This window comes from Octodon degus, unplaced genomic scaffold (genome assembly GCF_000260255.1).
Source record: "Octodon degus isolate 3935 unplaced genomic scaffold, OctDeg1.0 scaffold00008, whole genome shotgun sequence".
In the NCBI taxonomy this organism is placed as follows: Eukaryota; Metazoa; Chordata; class Mammalia; order Rodentia; family Octodontidae; genus Octodon; species Octodon degus.
The window spans coordinates 14,408,758-14,428,339 of NW_004524584.1; the positions used below are offsets into that span (position 1 = coordinate 14,408,758).

The window sequence follows — 19,582 nt, forward strand, 5'->3', positions numbered from 1 at the left end:
AAGAAGGGGCAGCATTATCCAAAGGGAGGCAAGGGAGCTTATTACAAGATGTGTGTTCAAAGTTGCAGAGGTGCTGAAACTTGAATATTCTAGGTCAGTTGCTAGCAGCCAAGGTCTCAGGGACTCTTAGGAGAAGAAATAGTTTGGCAGGCCCTAGCACATCCCCTAGGGAGTCAAGACAAGATTTACCTCTTCGAAAGAGGATCCTCCTCAGCCCCCAACCCCATTTAAATCTCGCTCCAGTATCTCTGCACTCAGAGATTAGACCCAAGACGTTCACACATACCTATATCCCCAGGCCACTGATTTATTCTTTTTTTTTTTTTTCTCCTTCTCCTTTCTTGGTGGTGGTGCTGGGATTGAACCCAGGGTCTTATGCATGGAAAGCAAAACCTCTACTGTCAAGCCAAATCTCCAGCCCCTATTTACTTACTTGAGACAGGGTCCCACCAAGCCCTTTAGTTGTCCAGGCAAGGCTTAAACTCTGCTTCAGTCTCCCAGTGCTAGGATTACAGGTGTGCACTACTATTCCAGTCTTCCAGTCCCCTACCAAGTCCTTCCCAACGTACTCTAGTGCCTGCACCTTCCACTCCACAATATTAGCATTGTAGAATTTTCCTCTTCCCTAGATGCTGTGATATCTTGACAGTGATGCCAGCTACTTCTATATTAGATCCTAAACCAGTTGAACAGGGAAGCCAGCTGGCTTCACAGCTGATGGCATGGGGGAGGGGTGCTTCATGACCCACCAGGAGTGCCCCCAACCGCACCTCAGAATATAGTATTTTCAGGGTCTCTCTCTCTCTCTCTCTCTCTCTCTCTCTCTCTCTCTCTCTCTCTCTCACACACACACACAAAGTGCATGCACGTGGGGTGATGTAAGACTGGGTAGGTAGCCATAGCATGTGGTAGATTAGTCACTAAGTCATCTGCTTATGTATTATTTATTTTTAAAATATATTTAAACAGCAGCAATCACTTTCAAAATGCAAAAAAAAATTACAATTTTTTAGAATAAAATTATAACATTTATAATGCAGGTCAGGAAGAATTGAAGGTACAACTGAGAATCCAATCACACAGTACTGGAGGCAGCTGGAGAAGCCACAGCCCACTGGTTAGGGGACCAAGCTAACAAGAGGTCACAACCTATGAGGTTCCCACCCGAATTATACCCCCCAACTCCCCACTGATACAGCCAGTGTCCTCTGGTGAAGAGGAGAAGCGGCAAAGACAGGGCCCTCTGTAGAGGATCCCTAAACCCAGTTTCCCATCAGTCAGGGACCTGCTAATCGACCTCCTCCATGTTGCTGTAGGTGGGGGCTGGGCGGTCCACAGGGGGGGCGTAGCGTTCAGGGGCTGTCCGCGTGGGGGCCACCTCTGGGGCCTGGCCAGGGCCTAGTCCCTGCAACAGAATATGAGGATAGGGGTTGGGGGCTGCCCAGTATGCTGCCTGGCATCCCGGGGGTGCTGGCTCAGAGCCCGGGCACCCAAGGGAGGGCCCTAAGGCAGGCGCAGGTAGCAGCAGTATTGAGACAGAGACAAGATCAGGCCTGAATAGTCTTGCTTTATTAACAGTTTAAATACAGGAAGTAGCTTGGGTAGCACCAAGCTCCAGGCCAAGGGTCAGTGCAGAAGGAACAGACAGATAGCTAGATGGATACCCACCCTAGGATGCTCTGCCCGTGCAGAGGCCACAGTCACCACTATCTCCCACCACATGTACACACTGAGGCCCAAAGCTGAGCACTGTTCCCCACCACGAAGGCAGGCATTGCCTGGCCGGTAGACAGGTAGGCCAGCTCCTAGCAGCTGCCTGCAGGTGAGCTCATTTCCAGCGACTCTGAGACACCAGAGGATAGAACACGTTGAGCACAAGGGCCACCAAAGCGGCCACAGTGCCAAGGACAAAGTACCGGAGGCAGCCCTCGTCTGGTGTGGTAGGGCCACGTGGTGGGGGACCCACCCAGTCTTGGGGTCCCCAGGGACCCATAGGCCCAGGCCCCTCAGGCACCAGCTCCTCCTCGGCCTCGAGTTCCTGCCAAATCCGGGAAGCCTATAGTATGTGGAAACGACCATCAGCACCTAGGGGATAGGGAGGATCCAGTATCCCTGAGACCCCTGGCTAGGACAGCCCTGCGTGGTTAACAGGTGCCAAGCCCTTGTAGTGTAGATCAAGCAGCAGGGAAATGGGCAGGTCACTCAACCTGATCAGATCAGGGCATGAGAATCCTGAGTCCTGAGTCTTTTGGCTTCAAAACAGCCTCCCAATCCACATGAAGCTTCCTAGGGACGGGTGAGGGATCATCTGGCCTATTTTTGAGTCCCACAGAAGGGACTGTGTCATGGAAGATAGGTCTGCCAACTCCAAGGCAATCTCCTAGGAGTTGAACTGCCTATATCCAGATCTTGACCATTGTCTTTCCTTTTTTTTTTTTTTTTGCGGAACCGGGGATTGAACTCAGGCCCTTGCACTTGCCAGGCAAGCACTTATTCTACTGAGCTATCTCCCTGGCCCCCTTAACCACTGTCTTCTGTGCGATTCTCCAAGCTGACAGAATGGGATCAAGGGAGCCAAAAAGATGGGAGAACTGTGCCCATCAAGTGGGCATACAGCACACTATGTCAGTAAGAGATGGAAGGCCCCGAAGGCTTACTGGGAATAGCTATTCAATCCAGAGAGTGTGACAGCTGCCAGACAATGTGGCCAGCCCTGACAGGCCCCATCTTGGGTAAGCCATAACACTGGGACAAATACCAGGTGCAGGTCTGCAGGATGAGATATGAGGTACATGTAGAGGAGAGCTGGCAGAAGTCAGGTAGTCTGTGCACAGCACAGTGCCTGCTGAGTCTCACAGCTGTCACATGACTTGTGCCTTTGTGCACACTAGAGACAGTGTGTTGTTGACATGCACCTTGAGTGTCCCTTGAGGACCAGAATGTTGCTGATGAGGCTCTGATGTTACAGAACTCTTTACCTTCTGCAGAGCTGAAAGGGCCTACAGCTAGAGAAGAAGCTGTATTGCCCAACCCTCCCCTGACAACCTGTATGTAATTGGCCCCAACTAGCCTGTAAAGCTTCCCCCATGCCTCACCTGGCTGGCAGCAGCCTCAGCTGCAGGGTCTAGGTCTGGGTGGTGCTCAGAGTGACCTGCCCTGGGGGGCCTCTCCACAGGAGAGTTCCGTCGGCGGTAGAAGAGTACATAGGCATAACGAGTCACGACCTGGCTCTCATCTACCGTTGTCACAGTGCTGTCATCAAATAAGCGCCAGCCTACAGCAGGGTGGGAAGAGTATGAACATAACCTGCAGCATCACTCTTGACGCCTATCCTGCTGGCTGTGTGTGCCCTCACCTACGTCACTGCGCTGGCTGCTGCGATCATTAGGCAAGCGTGCACAGGCTGTGTAGTGGCCACCAATCATGCCTCCATAGTGGTTAATGACAGCATATAGGTCATAGCTGGGCAGTTGCTCCTCTTTCTGACCAATGCAGAACTTGCTCAGGTCCAGGTTCCTGTGGTCCCAATCAGGGAAGGATGAGACAGATAGTCAGCACGTGCCCAGGGTGCTCCTGGATCCCTCTGTCCTACCTAGTTACCAGAGACCACTGCTCACCGAACAGGAAACTCCACTAAGTCATTGATCTTATCGCGCCAGATGAAACTACGGAAAGAGAAGCGCTTGAGCTGCACAATAAGTACATTGGGCAGGCGCCACAGCAGCAGCTGTTTGGAAGCTTCTCGATGCTGTTTGCACTGTGGACAGTACCTATTGAGGGACAGAAGAGGGCTCAGGCCTAGGGTGCTCTCCCTCTACCCAGCCCACCACAAAGCCCACTGCCCTACTCTTACCAGGCCTCCTCAGGTGCCAGCACCTCAGGCCGTGTGAAGAGGTTGAGGCACTGATCCAGGGTGAAGTGGCCAGCACGGGCAGCCTCACCAGCAGAGCCTGGGTCCTCAGCACATTCAAGCTCCTTGGAAGCTACTAATACAAACTCCTGTAGGCGCTCATTGTTTCGCCAGACCAGAGCCAGGCTACAGTCTTCACCCAACTCCAGTGGAGTTTCCCCTGGAGATAAGCAGGAACAAATGTCATGCAGCTGTGGAGGGCAGGCAGCCCATCTCACCCCTTGGCTTCCACCCACAGTCTGACACCTTTGTCTTCTAGCCGCTGTTCTCGGTTAGATGAATCAATTTTATAGATGAAGAATTGGGGTGTGTGGGCATTTATAGCTTCACTTGGATGCTGGTATCCAGGCACAGCAGCTATGAGAGAACACGGTAATTAGAGCTCTCCCTGCCCACCAAATTGAAACCAGTATCCCTAACCTCTCCTGCCTCCCATTCCAAACCCTCAGTGCTTCTTGCTGGCTCATACCTTCAGGCCGGGACACCCGGTCACCAACAGCCAAGGAGCCATTCTCCATGGGAACACCAGTCAGCATCTCAGAAGAAATTCCACTGGTGCTAGCCACAGGGCCCCGATCAGGAGCTGCCCACATTCGGGGAACTCCTGTGTCCCCCTCAGCCACCAACTGCAGCTCTGGAGGCTGAATAGGCTCCCTCTCGCTGTCTCCAGCCTCCAGGGAGCTAGTGGAAAGCAGTGTGGTGCAGCCAGGGCTCTGGGACTCCAAGGCCATCCGGCCAGGCTGGAAGGGTGGTTGGAATACACTCACCGAGTATCTGGCAACAGATATCAACGTAGGTTAAGTGCTCACCAGCCTACCCAGGGTCTCTGAGCACCTCTCTTCCTCCCCCACCCCATCCTACTCCAATCTCTGGGCACTTACCGGGCATAACCCTCTAGCAACTGAGTGAGACGAGTATAAGTGAGGCGTGAGGCAGGTACACTGACCAAAAAGGGGTAGCCAATGTTCTCAGGGCGGCAGAGGCCCTTGTGGTCAGGCCAGTGGTTTTTCTGGCAGAGCCTGAGTGGAAAGAAAACATTAAGAATAGAAGCTCAGCAGGGCTGGCCAGATAGCTCAGTGGATTAAAGTGCCTGCTTAGGCAGATGCAGGGACCAGGGTTTGATCCCCAGCGTGCCATGCCAGCCCCAGCCCTGGGGCACGCTGAGATGTCGACTGAGACTGGGAATGGTGGCACAGCCTGTAATCCCAGTGCTTGGGAGGCTGAAAACAGGAGGATTACGACAAGTCCGATCTGTGTAGTGAGACCCTGTACTAAATACATTTAAAAAAAAAAATAGAACCTCAGCTCCAACTGCTATATATTGGGGGCTAGTCTAACACCCTTGGAATTATATAGGCCAGCTCCGCCTCCCCTAGGGTCCAGTAAAATAGTGTAGTGGGAGGAAGGCTTAAAACATATGTGTCTTTGTGTGGAGGGACCAGGTTCAATGGCAGTGGAAGGACAGGAAAGGTGGAGGAAAACCACAGGGGTGCTCACTGGTTGCAGTAGCCCACACGGTAGCACCGGGTACAGCGCTTCAGCTTTTCATCCTCTGACTGCTGCTTCCGCTGGCAGGCTGCACACTTGGAGATGGGGATGCTGGGCACCTGGGGGCGCTGGGGCGGGGTGAGGGGGTATTCTTGACTCAGCAAGGCCAGGGAGGAGCGCTCTCCCCATTAGGGTGCTGTTTTAGCAAGCCAGCCCCGACTTACCTGCTGTACCTCTAACACCACTACCCGCTCCTTAGCCAACTCTGGGGATAGCAGCTCAAAGCAAAGAAGTATGTCAGATGGAGACACAGTGTCCAGGGATTGGGAGGGCAGAAACACGCGGTGGAAGCGATTCTTAATCACCTGGGGACAAGGAACGCAGGGATCCCATGTGAGAATAAGGTTCACTCCTCCCAGCCCTTAAGCCCCCTCCAAACCAATGGTGCTGCCAGACTAAAAGCTAAGAAATTTCAGAGCGGGCCAACATGTAGAAGTGAGACAAAATGAGAAATCAGTAGACAGAAGCAGCACAGACTGGTGGGACTCTTGTAGCTCAGACTCTACAAATAAAAATGGAAAGAAGTTAGGGGTCTAGCAGCAAAAAGGGAGAATTGACATCGCTGGAAACTAAGGGCACCTTTGTCACACAGCCCAATGCCTGGTTTCAACAGGGCCTCAAAGAAGAGCACACTGCCTGTGCCCCTTTTACATTCACAGATATGCAGCTGCCCATGACTACACTCATCTGTATACACGTATATTCACATATGTAAAGCCTAGGAAAAGACATACCTCAGCCAGGCGCAGGTTTTCAGGCTTCACGTGGACACTCTGAGAAAGCGAATCCAAAACTTCACTTGCACTGGAGTTCTCCTTGCTAACACTCACCAGGAACTGTGGTGACAAGGGTGGAGTGAGTAGGAGAGGCATGCCAGGTTCTGGGGAATGGCCCAGAGAGGAGAGGCTTACTCCTCACCTTGATGGGTTTGCAGTGGGGTTCTCGGGCAAAATAAAAGATGGGAAGAACCTTTTGCTTTTGTGGCAAGGGCACTGGCAGGTAAAGGAATGGGTCAAAAGTGATGGAGACCTGTGAATATAGATGGCACTAGGCTATGCAAAGAAGTGATGCTCATGGCCAGAAAACTTCATCCAGGCCCTGCCTCAGCTCTCAGGACCCTCACAACCAATCAGCAACCAGTAAACCTCTACTAACACTAAATGGAGCAGGAAAGCACAGCCCCCTTTTCTAGCACAATACTCCTGGCAACTTAGCCACTTAACTCAATTTTCTTTTCACCTGCATCCTAGCTGCTTTTCTGATCTTACCCTCAACCCTGCCAGGCCTCACCCACGTCTTTAAACTGCAACACTGCCTTTACCTCACTGAGGAAGCCTACCCTATCTGATCCCTTCTGCCCTGAGAAGCCCAAGGCCTCACTGCCTGCTTCCTTTCCCCAGTATGGTACTGAAGGACCTAAAAACACACATTTCTCTGGTACTGATCTCACCTGGCAAACTGAGTGTAATTAGGATCTCTGCCTTTTTCCTTTCTGTAGTCCTGGAGCTAGGAGCTCTCTTTCAAGGGAAGTCTGACATACCTTGGCACACACAGGGCACACCAGCTTTGATTTGTACTGGCCCTGAAACAGGTCCACAATGAAAGAGTCATTCCTCATCTTGTGTCGCTGCCATGCTTCTGAAGCCACCACCTGAAGAAGACAGTGGTGACAACCAAGGACACCTTGGGGCTAAGGTGACATGAGACAGACCCACCCTGACCTCTAAACTAACCTCATCAGGCCGCCCATCCGAGTCCACAGTCTCTGTGTAGGGCTTGTTCTGGATTCGATTCAGGTCCTCATGTAACCCATCCAGAAGGAAAGCCATGAACTCCTGCGCATCATGCTGGGCATAGCCTGTAAACTGGCTCGCCTTGCTTGCCACAATGGCCTGGATATAGGGGCCAGAGTTTAAGTATGAAACCTTATTACTCCCTGTACCCCCAGATGGCAGCCCTCCCCTCCCTCTCCCGATCACCTTCAACTTGGAAGGCTGAAAGGCATGGTGAGTGCCCTTCCACAGTGCCCGAAGCAGCACAGCAAAGCCAATAGCCAAACGCCCACCGGTCCCCAGCGGGTTGTTATAGTTGATCTCAGCCTCAAAGGAGCGGTCTAGGAATAAAAGCCAAACCAAGGTGTGAGGAATAAAGGCATCCTTTCTGCCTCTGCCACAGGCTATTGGCCCTAACCTCACCATGGAAGAAATCCCGAAGTTCCCGAGTGTTGGACAGAGACTGAATGACGCTGTTCATGAAGCAGGTGTTGCCTAAATTGACAAGGCCGGTGAAGCCAGGCAGACACACCTTCTTCTCCTCCTCCTCCTCTTCCTCCACGCTGTCTCCACTAACAGGGCTATGGGGCATTGGAGGTACCATACATGTGGGCTTGGGCTGTGGGAGCAAAGAGACATGAGAGAGCAACCCTGAGGCTCCCCCGCCTCCATTCTTTTTTTTGGTGGGTAAGAGGGATAGTAGGACAGGATCTCATCACAAAGCCCAAGCTGTCCTCTAACTCTCAAGGGTTCTCCTGCCTCAGCCTCCTAAGTGCTGGGATTACAGATGTGTGCCACCACACCCAGCTAACCTCCACTCTTGGCCCTTCCCAAGCCAGGAGTCTCACCGAAGCCAGGTGTGGTTCTGGCTTTGGGGATACATGCTCCAAGGATGTGCGGGCAGCCACGGTCTCCAGCCCCATATCCTCAGATCGAGCTTTAGCTTTGTCCTTCTCCATAGCTCGGGCTTCCTCCTGGCCTGTCAGAGGGTGTGGAGGACCTCCTGGAGGGGCTGGCTCCAGAGGGGTTGGACCTGTCGGCACGGCAACCTTTGCACCACCCACTGCACCTTAAAAAGGGGGAATGAGGGGGCTGGTGGTTAGCAGCACGTGACAGATGGGGTTCCAGGTCATGCAGAGCTGGGCAATGATGGGAGCTCGTATGCAGACCTCGTGCAGCCGGGGCCTCCAGGCCCCCCCAGCGCTGACTCTGCCGCTTATGGAGGCAGATGTCGATTCGAGAGGTCGTAAAACAGAAGGTGCACTGCTCTGGCTCAATCAGGTTCCTGCAAGAAAAGGCTGAGCTCAGGAATTGGGTAAGGGAGGTATCAAGTTTGACAGGTCAGATAGATGTAGTCCAGGTGAGACAGGCACAGTGACAAGGAGCCCCAGGTGGGACAGGCACATGACAGGGCGGAGCACCACCCACCTGAGCTTCACCTGCCAACGGAAGATGGTGTGGGGCCCACAGCCCGGATGCAGCCTGAGGAAGTTTCCATCCCTACAAAGCCAGAGCAGGGCAGGAGAAAGGACAAAAGAGCATGAGATGAGAGTTATATCATTTGAGGTACACTGCCTGCCCCAGCTCCTACCCAACCACTCACCTGGTCTGAAAGATGAGCGTGAAGTCCTGCTCCCGGAAAAGTACTCGAGAGGTATCCCTCTGGATCTCCTTCACATACACGTGTACCACCACTGAATCCGGCCCCTTCTCGTATGAGTCATTCTTGACAAATGCCAGGTTTACCATGGACTCAGGCTCTATGGTGAGACCACGGCTTAGCACCAGGACAGGTTCCAGCCTGTTGTTGGTATACTCCCCACCCACCCACCAACTCTACAGCCCAAGCTAGTGCCACACCTGCCCACTTCCAGCCCCACCTTTACCATCTGCCAAGGCTGTAACATTTGCTGCTCCTGCTATCTCCTCTGTGACACGGTTATCTTTCCCAGGGTCTCTGCTTTGGGCCATGGCTGGGGAGACTGCATCATTCCTGGGAAACACTGACTTCTCTCCTGACAAAAGGGCTAAATTTGTCTCTGAGCCCAGGAGGCAGGTTTTGGGGTTCAGCAGCGGTACATGGAGCTGTTCCTCAGCCTCAACCTATTCATGGCAAGATTGTGAGTAGGATCAGCCTTGGGCCTAGCAAGTGATCCCCATTCTAGTGCACAACCCTCCTTCCCAACTCCTTAAGAGCCAAACAAGCACCCAGCTCTCACCTGGGTGTCCGGATCAGCCAGGAAGGATGGGGCATCAGCCTGGGATCCAGGGCCATCCCTGGACCTTTCCCCCTCTGGCCCTCTGCGGAGATGCACAGCCCTCTTGGCACTGGGCCCTGCCTGGACCCCAGGGCCAGCCCCTGAGCCTACCTCACCACGGCCCTGGGCTCGTTTTTGGTTCCGGGCCTCCTGCTTAGCCCGGCGGGGCTCAGGGCCTGGCTCTAGGGCAATGGGAGATGGCTCCTGTCCATTCTCTTGGGACCGCAGACCTGCTGCCAGATTCTGGGTCTCTAGAGGTTTCTTCTGCCAAAAATACAACAGTCAAGCAGTATCAACTACACTGGGTATCCCCACCCTACCCTGTACTGGAACTCACCAGAAGAGAGGGCCATGTGAGCAGAGGCACCTTCTTGGGCAGTGCCAGCTGTAGGAGACCACCCTTGCGGGCCTGCACCTTGGTGCAAGAACTTTCTATTTCAGCATAGAAGACACCACCCCACTGCTGACCACCTGAAGACAAAGTAGTGGCAGTGAGCTGGAGAGCATGGATAATTAGAGAATTCAGATACGCTGTTATGCTTAGGGCAGATGGACACACCTGGAAACCGTACCACACAGTCTGTGTCTGTGAAGGCAGCATCCACCTCCTCCAGCCGCAGGGGACCAGTTCCTACACGAAGCTTGACAATCACCTCATCTGCACTCTGCCTCCAATCAAGCAACAACTCTGTATAGGGAGATGAAAAGGGTCTCCACAAGCTGGGGATAAACTAGTAACAGAGACCCAGCCCTAATGGGTCTGCTCCAAGATAGGAACCAAATTCCCAGCTCTCCCACACCTTTCTTAGCACTTGAAAGTCTCATTCACTGCTTACCTTCTTTAGTCTGCTCCTCTCGAGGAGTGGACAATGACCCTGAGAACCAAAGAAAGAACAGGAAGGTGATGAGAAGGGGTCAGTCTCCTAGATCCCACCATCTGAAGTCATCTTCTGGATCTCAGCCCAAATACCCTGAGCTCAAAGCTGAGGCTTTACCCAACCTGCCATGAGGCATTCAGTCAGCACCAGAAGAAGACAAAGAGAATGACAAGTCATCTTCCAACCCCAATCACTATGGCCAGTTAGAGGGCAAGAAAAGTTATGAACATTCTGGGAATGCCACTCCCACCTCTCCTAGGATCTCCATCCTTGCTCTCCTGGTTCGCTCGATCCTTCTGCTTCTTCTTACTAGTAGCCTCTTCCAGTCCTGTGGTCCCTCTCCTCGGGCCTGTAGTACTGGCCCCTCCAGACATCTTCAGCCGCTTGGTTGACAGCCAGAGTGCCCCAGGGTCGGCAACAGCGTCTGGGTCAGGGCTGCGGCGCTTTCTTCCTGGCCCAGCTATCTTGGCAACTCTTTGTGGCTAAATTCTCCAGCACAGAAGCGACAGCCTAATGAAAAGGGATCACCGATCAAAGCCGACAACTTGCTTAGCTACAGCCAGGGCCCAGCAATCCAGGACACTCCTAACTCTACACAGCAACATCTCCTCATTACCTGGAGAAGCCCTGAATATTCTCAGGCTATTTTGAAAAAGGGAGTAATGCAAGTAGCAGCAACTATTTCTAGCCAAGTCTCTTTATACCTGTCACAACAGTACCCCAAATGTGGAAGCCTCTCTGAGAAGGCACCAGGTCAAGACAGTCATGGCCTGAGACCAGACTCGTCCTCTGGACAGAAGCCAGGGCTCCAGCCCACAGGGCTGGCACTCTCAGCAGGGTGCTCTCTTTCCTTCACTCTCACTGGCTGCTTAGTCATGCCTAGAAAAGTAGAAGGTGGAGGAGAAAGGAGGGAAAGGCAGGTACATTGAGACAGCAGGGGAACCAAACCTCGGTTGAATAAAGGTCCAGGCCAGCTGCTGTCACTGTATAGCAAAGGTCCCAGTGCTAAGGTGACCTGTCTGCCTCATGCCTGCTCCCACCTTTGTTATGAACTTGTTCCTGTGTACTATTTGGTCTTTCTCCATCCCAAGAAAGAACCTTCTGCCAGCTACAGAAAGGCAGACACCAGTGCCAAGGCATGACAGACATCCAGCTTGAGATCTGAAAAGCCATTGCCTTGTTTTCCAAGTCCCTTCACTCTTCATCTGCTGTGAGCCACAGAGCCCTTCTACCCAGACTCCCATGGAAGTCTGGTTTTTTGGTGTCTTTTTTTTTTTTTTCCCCCGGAACCGGGGATTGAACTCAGTCCTTTGCGCTTGCCAGGGAAGCGCTTATTCTACTGAGCCATCTCCCCAGCCCCCTCCCATGGAATTCTGGGCAGTGAATTCTGGGCAGCTGCACCATCCAAAAGGAAATTCTCAAAATCAGATACTGAGGTGAGGGTGGGGACAAGCCACAGATGCAGGACTCTTGGCAATCTCAGGTCCTAGCCTGAGCAGGTGGCAGGACTTAACAGTACCTAATCTATGTTCCTGGGGGGAAGGGGTATGTGATGGAGTCAGATGTGGTATTGGTGAGCTGGATCTTTAATAATGGCAGGTTCAGAATTTTGCAGAGTGGACACCTGCTTCCTTCTCACACCCACGTCTCAAGCGCAGGTCGCATCCCTCCCCCAGGCTCGAGGACATAGAGGCAGGAAAGAGGTTGTTTAGAGACCCCAGCTGGCTGGGGTAGGCCTTTGCAAAGTTCCTGGCCAAGGCCCAGCAACGTCAACCTCCGACCCTCAGGGCCCGCCACCACCTCCTCCAGGAAACCGCCCTGGCTCATTGTTGGTCCTGTTTGAGGTCGGAGGCCGGCCCCCGGCATGGTGTAACGATTCCGCCGGCATCGGTGGGCCCGGCACAGTGCGGGGCTCGAAGTGTCGGGGCTGGCACAGCCCGTGACCTTGAAGAAGCCGCCCTGGGCCCGTGCAGCGTCCTCCTCGCTGTGGCCACACAGGCGAGTCACTGCCCGCCCCACTCACCGAGCGAAACAGCCGCCGCCAGCCCTCTCCAGGCCCTGGTAACCCGCTCTCGATTCCGGTTCCGGCGTCAGGTCGGTTCCGGTTCCGGCGCGCCCCTCCCCCCGTCCCGGGCGCCGCCGCCGCCGTCTTAGCCGCTTGTTTTGTTTCGACTTCCAGTTACGGCTGCGGCTGGCGGGGCGCCAAGCCAGTGACGCACTTCCGAGGGAGTAGGCACTCCGGATGGGCTGCACCCGGCGGGCCGAGCGAGGAGGAGGGGCTGCGGTGCTTTGTCCTCCTGGAGCCCTGCCGACTGCAGTCCCTGTCCCAAGAATCCAGACAACAAACACAGCAAGGGTTCACACTGGTTTATTGGAGCCTTGCCAGGCAAAAAGCTTTAGTGTGTAGGCAGACAAAAGCGCATTGTAGGGTTAGGGACGAGGTAGGCCCTGGGCAGGGGTTACTGGCAGGTGTTGTAAATCTGGACTTGCAGGTTTATGGCTTGAAGCACACTTCGCATCCTGGCCTCCAGCCCATCCAGCTGAGCCGCTTTGTCCTCCAGGGCGCGCTCATTCTCTTTATAGGTGCCCTCCAGTTCTGGGAGAAGGTGGGGCAGAGGGAGCAGGTATTAGTTTAAGAATCCTTTTCCAATCCCACTTCTGGCTCCTACGCACACACGTCTTCCTCACCCTGTAGTCGCTGCAGCTTGTCCTGAGCCGCTTGTAGCAGGCCCCGAGCCTCATCCCGAAGTTGTTCCGCCCTTGTCTGAGCAGCTAGCACACCCTGAGCCTTGCGTTCAGCCAAGGCCTTCACCGTTTGGTACTGATCACTCACTGAGCCTTGCAGCAGCTGAGGATGTAGGGGAGAATCTCCAGATGGGGGCAGCCCAGTGGGAGCCCAACAAATGCCCTTACCTCCTCTAACTGGCTCTCCCCCAACCTACCTGCTCAGCCTCCTGGGCACGAATGTGAGCACTGCCTGCTGTTTCTTCAGCTGTAGAGGCTGTCAGGCTATTTCCTGCCCATTTCAGTTTCAGAGCCTCCAGAAGAGCATCTAATTGCTGAGCCCGCTCATCTGCAGAGCTCAGAGCCTGCTCTGCACCGGTCATCCTCTCCTGTACCTGCCACAGGTGGACCCAGAGTTAAACAGATCTACCGTACAAGCACATAATCTTATCCCACTGATGTCTTACGGAGACCACACCTGGCGCAGGGTCTGCTCTGTGTTCTTTGTGTCAACCACTGCTCCCTGGATGGCACCCTGGGCAACACCCTGTGCCCGCAGGGCCTCTTCTAGTGCTTTCTGTACTGTCTCTGCCTTCTTTTTTTCACCTTCAGCCCAGCTCCTGGAGAGAAGAGGGAATTAGGGCCTGCATGGTACCAACACCAGGTGTAAGGGATGGGGCCAGGGCTCAAGGTGGGATCAGACCGTGCCCGCTGTGCATCCTGCAGTAGCCGCTCAGCCCGACGCACATCTCCCACTGTACGTGCCAAGATTGTATCCACATCCTCTAGGTTCCGGACCCGCTCTGCAATTTCACCTGCCAGGCGCTGGATCTGCTCAGGTGAAGCTGGGATGGAGAGCTCTAGCACCCTCATGGCCACCATCTCAATGCTATCAGGATCTGCCCCCTCCTCTATGGGGAACATAGGCAAGAGTTTAAGGAGAGATTCTTCATAAGCATGGAAATATAATCTGGGGGGGATGTATTCTTGGATTTGCTAATAAGCCTAAGAATGTAACCACGAAAAGGGACATAGGGCAAAAACTTAGCAACAAACATGTACTGGAGGACCAAGTATGGGCAAAGACTCAAGAGCCAGACATGGAGTCATAAGGATAGATTTAGGGCTGGCGAAATAGCTCAGCAGACTAAGTGCCTGCTTTGGCAAGCGCAGGGACCAGGGTACCATCCACAGTCCTGAGTGCCACACCCTGTGGCATGCTGGGCAATCCACCAAGTCTAGGCATGGTGGCGCATGCCTGTAATCCCAGTGCTGGGGAAGCTGAAAATAGGTGGATCACTACGAGTCCAAGCTGCATAGTGAGACCCTGTACCAAATATATAAAATGGAAAAAAAGAAAGAAAGAAAGATAGATCCAGTTCAGTCCCTAGAGAAACACAAAGACACAGAAGAAACAACCACGTGGCTTGGGGCACATGGAAGGCTCACGGCTGAGGAAGTCCTTCACACTCTGGATAAGTTCTCGTAGTTCCTGGTTGGCCTGCTCCACCTGTTCCCTGGAAGCATTAGCCTTGTCCAAGGCTGCCTGGGCCCGCTGCTGTGCTTCGCCTGCCTGCCGACGAGTCTCAGCCACTCGACTGAGGATGCCACCACCTTCTACCAGTACCCGCTGCAGTTCTGCCTGTGTGTGCCGGGCCCGGGCCAGTGCTAGGTCTGCTGTGGCTGCTGCCCCACTGCAGCTGAGGCCCCCACAGCGGGGCTGTCCATCCTCATCCCGACAGCCAGCACCTCCACAAGGGCTGGTAGCACAGGGTTCATCCCCTGGGGCCCCACACACCTGCCAGGCATAGAACAAATGAGAGCTCTAGGGAGATGAACACCCATACCCACCTGTCCCACCCCATACCTGCACCTCACCAATTCATTTATGTCTGTCAGGCTCAAGGTATGAGTATGGGCAGAGAGTTCACTCAATGCCTGCTGGTTAGCCAAGTGTTTGCGGTTGAAGTCTTCCCTCTGGGCACCCATCAGTACTTCTGTTCGATGCCGGGTATCTGCTGAGTTGCTCACAGGGCTGGGTACTGATAGGGCTGAGGAGTTAGCATGACGTTCTGCCTCTGCAGACTGCCTGTGAGCATGGCGTATGCTGTCATAGGCACCTAAGTTGGACAGAGTCAGGCAGTCAGCTGAAGATAAGCCCTAGTCTACCTGCCTACTTAGGTAACTTACCCAGGAAATTTGAATGCTTAAGCAAGTCCAGGTGCTGGTCAAGCTGCCGCAGTGTGAGATTAAGTGCAAGCCCATCTCGTTCGAGACTGCTCAGTGCGTGGTTGGCACTGAAGTTTTCATCTTGCACATCAGTCAGCTCTGCCTCCAGCCGAGTCAACTCCTCAGTGGCCTCCCCAATTTCACGTCTGCATCAACAGGAAGTATGTTTAGAGAGGCTTTAGCCCTGATCCACTGAGCTTCTGCCTCATCCCACCATGTATCCTCTCACCGTAGATCCTCTATGGCTTCCACAAGCTGTGCAGTAGAGGCAGCTGAGGTGTTTCGAGCACCCACAATGGCCCGCACCATACCCAGCTTCTCCTGAATGTGCCGGAAACTGCTCTCAAAGGCACCCAGCACTCCTGTCTGCTGCAGCTCCTGAGCCCATTGCTCCAGGCGTCTTGTACGAGCAGCCAAGTCCTGCACAATTCGGTCCCAGTCCCCAAAGCATGCATGGCAGGGGTGGCAGGCAGGAAAGACACCTGAGAAGCCCCGGGCACACTGGTCACAGCGCACACCAGACACGCCTGAGCGGCAACTACAGTGACCAGTGGAGCGGTGACACTGAGGTGTATCTATCCCACGAGGGTCACAATCACAGGCTATAAGAAAGGGCAGATTAATGAGTTAGGGCCCCTATAGAACATCCTGGGAGCTCCTCCATCCATCCTGGCACCCCAGATGCCTCACCACGGCACTGCAACCCAGGGTCTCCCCAGTGGAGCTCTTGGCATTCAGAGCAAGTCCGTCCACCAAAGCCAGCACGGCAGTGGCACTGCCCTGTGAACTAGAGTGGGAGCAGAACAAAGGTCAGAGCCTCTACCAGAGGATTAGCCTTTGAGACCATGCAGACAACTGGCTCCCTCTACCCGGGGATCTGTAGGAAGGCTCCATACCTCATTGCAGGTGGGGCTTCTGGCCCGGGTTGGGTGGCAGGCACAAGGCTGACAGCCACGACCACTAGTAAGATTCCAAAAATTGGGGGCACAGCGGTCACAGCTAAGCCCTTGGACATTGGGAAGGCATGGACACTGTCCACTGCTTGCATCACACTGGCACTGGTCAGTAGATTGGCAATGCTGAGGATTTGTGCCCAGAAGGTTGCAGGTACAGCCTGTGCCAGCCAAGATGAAGAGAGTGCTCAAGGGGAACCCAAGCAGTAGAACCCCACCCCCAGCTTTCTCTTCCTGTACCCATACTCACGGTGACAGCTCTGTCGGGCAGCCTGTCCGTGGAAGCCAGGCTTGCAATGTGCACAGTGTGGCCCTTCTGTGTGGTGTAAACAGCGTAGGCATTGCCCCGTTTGGGGATCACAGGCATCAGGGTCTGTGGGGTCTATGTTCCCACTGCACTCACATGGTAGGCACCTGCCACCTGGCTTTGATGGGTCTCCAAAGTACCCAGGGGCACAAGTGTCACACCGAAGCCCTGCCAATGATCAAAGAGAACTCTAATAAGAGTTCAGCCACTTCACACTGATCCTGTGCCTGCGCCCTACCCACTCACCTGTGTACCCTGACCGGCAGTGGCACACAATCTGCTGGGAGTACCCATCCCGATGGCAAGAAGTAGCAAAATTCCGCTGGCTGCCAGGGCCTTCAGGGCAGGGGCAGGGCCGACACTGGCCCCCATATGGCAGCCGTGGGTCCCCATGGAATCCAGCAATGCATCTGCAGGGAAGTAAAGGAAGAGACGTGTCATTCCCAGGCAGCCTACTTAACACCCCACCCCGCCCCATAGTTGTTTCAAGTTTACCTTTCACAGTGTTCTCCTCCTGTGTGGTCACGGCAGCTGAGGCAAGTGCCTGTGTGAGGGTCACATTCATCTGCATGCCCATTGCAGATACATGGCCGGCAGTTAGGGAATCCCCACTGGCCATGCTGGCAGTGGTCACAGCGAAGTCCAAAAGCACCAGTTCGGCAGGGACACTGCCCAGAAGTCCCTTCACACAGGCCGCTGCGAGCTCCCTCAGGGCTACACTGGCAGGCTGAGGTAGAGTAAAGGCTGGGCTGGGGAGACTATATAAGGGGAGTCTGAGCAGGGTGAGTATGGGAGGATCATTAGATGGAGAGAACTGCCAAGAACCCAGGGTTGAAGAGAATGAGGTCTGAGGCAGAGTTAGAAAAAGCAGAACCAGAGGGAGGAAGGAGAGCAGTAGTGGGAAGGGGAAAGAAGAATAGGAAGGAATAAAAGGCAGGCAGATACCTTGACAGCCTGTGGGACCAAAACCATAGTAACCAGTGGCACAGATGTTGCAGCGGCGCCCAACCACTCCAGGTTTGCACAGGCACTGGCCACCGTGAGGATTACACTCAGAACTCAGTGAGCCTTCAGGGTCACACTGACAGGCTGTGGGATATAGGAGGGCCAGGTCAGGCTGACCCCATCTCTACACCCCAACCCCCATGACAGATACTTACGCAGGGCACCATTGTAGATCAGACTCGACAGGCTGATGAGAAGGGGGGCACAGGCCTCACTGGGAGGGGTCTTTCTGGGCATCAGACCTTCCTCATGGCAGCGATAGTGTTCAAAGGTGGCACGGCGCTCCAGAGCACTGGCATCACCTGCACTAAACATCTCTAGTGCCAGGAAACGAGGCAAGAGCACTAACTGAAGGGATAACCAAGGAAAAGTGTGCCTCAGACAGGGGGCGACACTGGCACTTGCCTTTGTACTGCTATGAGCTTGTTCACCCCAGTACCACCAGCACCTGCCTCTTCTGTCATAGATCCCACCACATGCTACACCCCATAGCCCTATCACTTTCTTTGGTGTGGGCAAGAAATCACCAAGTTGCTGGTGTGGTAGTGCAGATCTGTAATTTCAGCACTCAGGAGGCTGACGCAGGAAGACTGCTGAGTTCAAGGCCAACCTGAGCTGCACAGTAAGCTCAAGGCAGCCTGAACTACATAGTGAAACCTTATCTCAAACAAACCAAAAGAATTCACCGAGTCAATGAGCAGGCCAGGTCCAGAATCCTCAGGCTGGGAACCTCCCCCTGTTCGCACCAGCTTCAGATGCAGCCTATAGGAGATGCCAGGCTCAAGGCAGACAGGTTTGGGAAGCACTATGTACCTGAGGGCAAATGGAGACAGGTATAAGAGGTCACCCATCGTCCCTGTACCAATCATTCAGGGTCTCTCACACCCTACTGACATCAACCAAATTATTGGTCAAGGAAGTTGGGTCAGACAGCTGCCCAGGCACCCAACAGAAAATCTGTATAGAAGGTTCCCATATACTGGGCATGATGGTGCATGCCTGTAGTCCCAGCACCTGTTACATGGAGGCAGAAGGACCATGAATTCAAAGTCATCCGAAGCTACATAGCAAGAGCCTGTCTAAACAACAAAAACAGGGGCAGGAGAGATGGCTCAGTGGAATAAGCACTTGCCTGGCAAGGACAGGGGCCTCAGTTCAATCCCTGGTTTTGGGGGATAAAAAAAATAAAAAAAAAAAAAAAAAACACCACACACACACAGCAACATAACAGCCCTAAAAAATTTAATGAATAAAAATAAAAAAAAAATACGAGTCCTACGACATAGCTTTTTGGACTCATACCTGAGGCAGGCCAGTCTCACTGGAAATCCCCATATACCCATATAGCCTAGAAACTCACACCACTTGCCTTGCATGAAAACCTGCCAATTTGTAATTCAATTACCAATTCATGCTTCCTCTAATCCCAACCTACAGGGGCTGGTGAGATGGCTCGGTGGTCTAGAGCACCTACTTGGAACGGGCTTGGCGGGGCACAGGGACCGCGGTTTGATCCCCTGGCACCACATGCCAGCCAGCCCTGCCCCCTGGTGGGCTGAGCTGGCCACACACACACACACAAATAATCCCAACCTACAACTTCTAGTCCTCTCCACTAGGACTACATCACTTCCTCTATCTCCCTCTCCATCTCCTAGGTCAGTGGTGATGAATCTATGGCACGTATGTTATTGCATTTTTCTTTTAAAACAGCAGATATTAATGTAAGATTGCTTTTTTCTAAACTAAAACCTCAGTATTCGGGTTTAATCATAGTATCGGCACTTTGCAATAAATAAGTGGGTTTGGGGTTACAGTTTGGGCACTCAGTCTCTCAAAGTTTCCCTGTCACTGTTCCAGATCATTCCACTCATCCTCTAAAACCATACTCAGGCCCACCATGCTTCAATCCCTTGAGTTTCCTCGTAGCTGCCACATCATCTTTGTTGTGCTATCTAATAAATCATAGGCAAAGACCACTCACTGTCTTCATTGTCT

At 53.5% G+C, this 19,582-nt stretch overlaps 2 protein-coding genes across 17 annotated transcripts in view; both read right to left on the reverse strand.

Moving 5' to 3' along the window:
• Positions 1–972: 972 nt before the first annotated feature.
• Usp19 (ubiquitin specific peptidase 19) lies at positions 973–12,529 on the reverse strand. Of its 16 annotated transcripts, none has more exons than XM_023705873.1 (28): positions 12,390–12,529; positions 10,617–10,876; positions 10,325–10,363; positions 10,048–10,176; positions 9,826–9,959; positions 9,450–9,752; positions 9,111–9,333; positions 8,834–8,990; positions 8,659–8,730; positions 8,400–8,515; positions 8,079–8,299; positions 7,654–7,849; positions 7,438–7,571; positions 7,192–7,350; positions 6,999–7,109; positions 6,377–6,487; positions 6,193–6,294; positions 5,623–5,763; positions 5,408–5,526; positions 4,792–4,929; positions 4,380–4,684; positions 4,157–4,267; positions 3,854–4,070; positions 3,618–3,770; positions 3,356–3,516; positions 3,096–3,274; positions 1,967–2,056; positions 973–1,405 (listed from the first exon to the last, which is right to left on the reverse strand). In XM_023705873.1, the coding sequence occupies exons 2-28, from the start codon at positions 10,738–10,740 to the stop codon at positions 1,289–1,291; spliced, it is 4,062 nt and encodes a 1,353-aa protein (XP_023561641.1). In that variant the 5' UTR covers positions 10,741–10,876; positions 12,390–12,529; the 3' UTR covers positions 973–1,288. The 16 variants fall into 16 exon arrangements, with proteins under 16 accessions (XP_023561641.1, XP_023561644.1, XP_023561643.1 ...); XM_023705856.1 differs by lacking the exon at positions 973–1,405 and adding an exon at positions 11,071–11,245 and having other exon boundaries at positions 1,548–2,056; XM_023705876.1 differs by lacking the exon at positions 1,967–2,056 and having other exon boundaries at positions 8,079–8,293; positions 12,390–12,528.
• Positions 12,530–12,718: 189 nt separating this feature from the next.
• The window catches only part of Lamb2 (laminin subunit beta 2), a 14,022-nt gene continuing 7,158 nt past the window's right edge, over positions 12,719–19,582 (reverse strand). Inside the window, exons 17-33 of the mRNA XM_004625087.2 lie at positions 18,271–18,397; positions 17,740–17,932; positions 17,525–17,668; positions 17,075–17,306; positions 16,826–16,989; positions 16,523–16,747; positions 16,216–16,433; positions 16,010–16,106; positions 15,549–15,921; positions 15,281–15,465; positions 14,969–15,210; positions 14,540–14,888; positions 13,794–14,001; positions 13,569–13,710; positions 13,309–13,485; positions 13,055–13,214; positions 12,719–12,962 (exon numbers count right to left, since the gene is read on the reverse strand). Of these exons, the coding sequence (XP_004625144.1) occupies positions 12,826–12,962; positions 13,055–13,214; positions 13,309–13,485; positions 13,569–13,710; positions 13,794–14,001; positions 14,540–14,888; positions 14,969–15,210; positions 15,281–15,465; positions 15,549–15,921; positions 16,010–16,106; positions 16,216–16,433; positions 16,523–16,747; positions 16,826–16,989; positions 17,075–17,306; positions 17,525–17,668; positions 17,740–17,932; positions 18,271–18,397 (3,373 nt within the window). The 3' untranslated portion in view covers positions 12,719–12,825. The remainder of the gene's footprint in view (positions 12,963–13,054; positions 13,215–13,308; positions 13,486–13,568; positions 13,711–13,793; positions 14,002–14,539; positions 14,889–14,968; positions 15,211–15,280; positions 15,466–15,548; positions 15,922–16,009; positions 16,107–16,215; positions 16,434–16,522; positions 16,748–16,825; positions 16,990–17,074; positions 17,307–17,524; positions 17,669–17,739; positions 17,933–18,270; positions 18,398–19,582) is intronic.

Coding starts and splice junctions, on each gene's coding strand:
- Usp19 (XM_023705854.1), bottom strand. CDS start 10,740: ATGTCTGGAGGGGCCAGTACTACAGGCCCGAGGAGAGGGACCACAGGA. Junction 7,351..7,437: donor TTCAGCCTTCCAAGTTGAAG/GTGATCGGGAGA, acceptor CCCTATATCCAG/GCCATTGTGGCAAGCAAGGC. Junction 4,071..4,156: donor ACAGCGGCTAGAAGACAAAG/GTGTCAGACTGT, acceptor GCTTATCTCCAG/GGGAAACTCCACTGGAGTTG.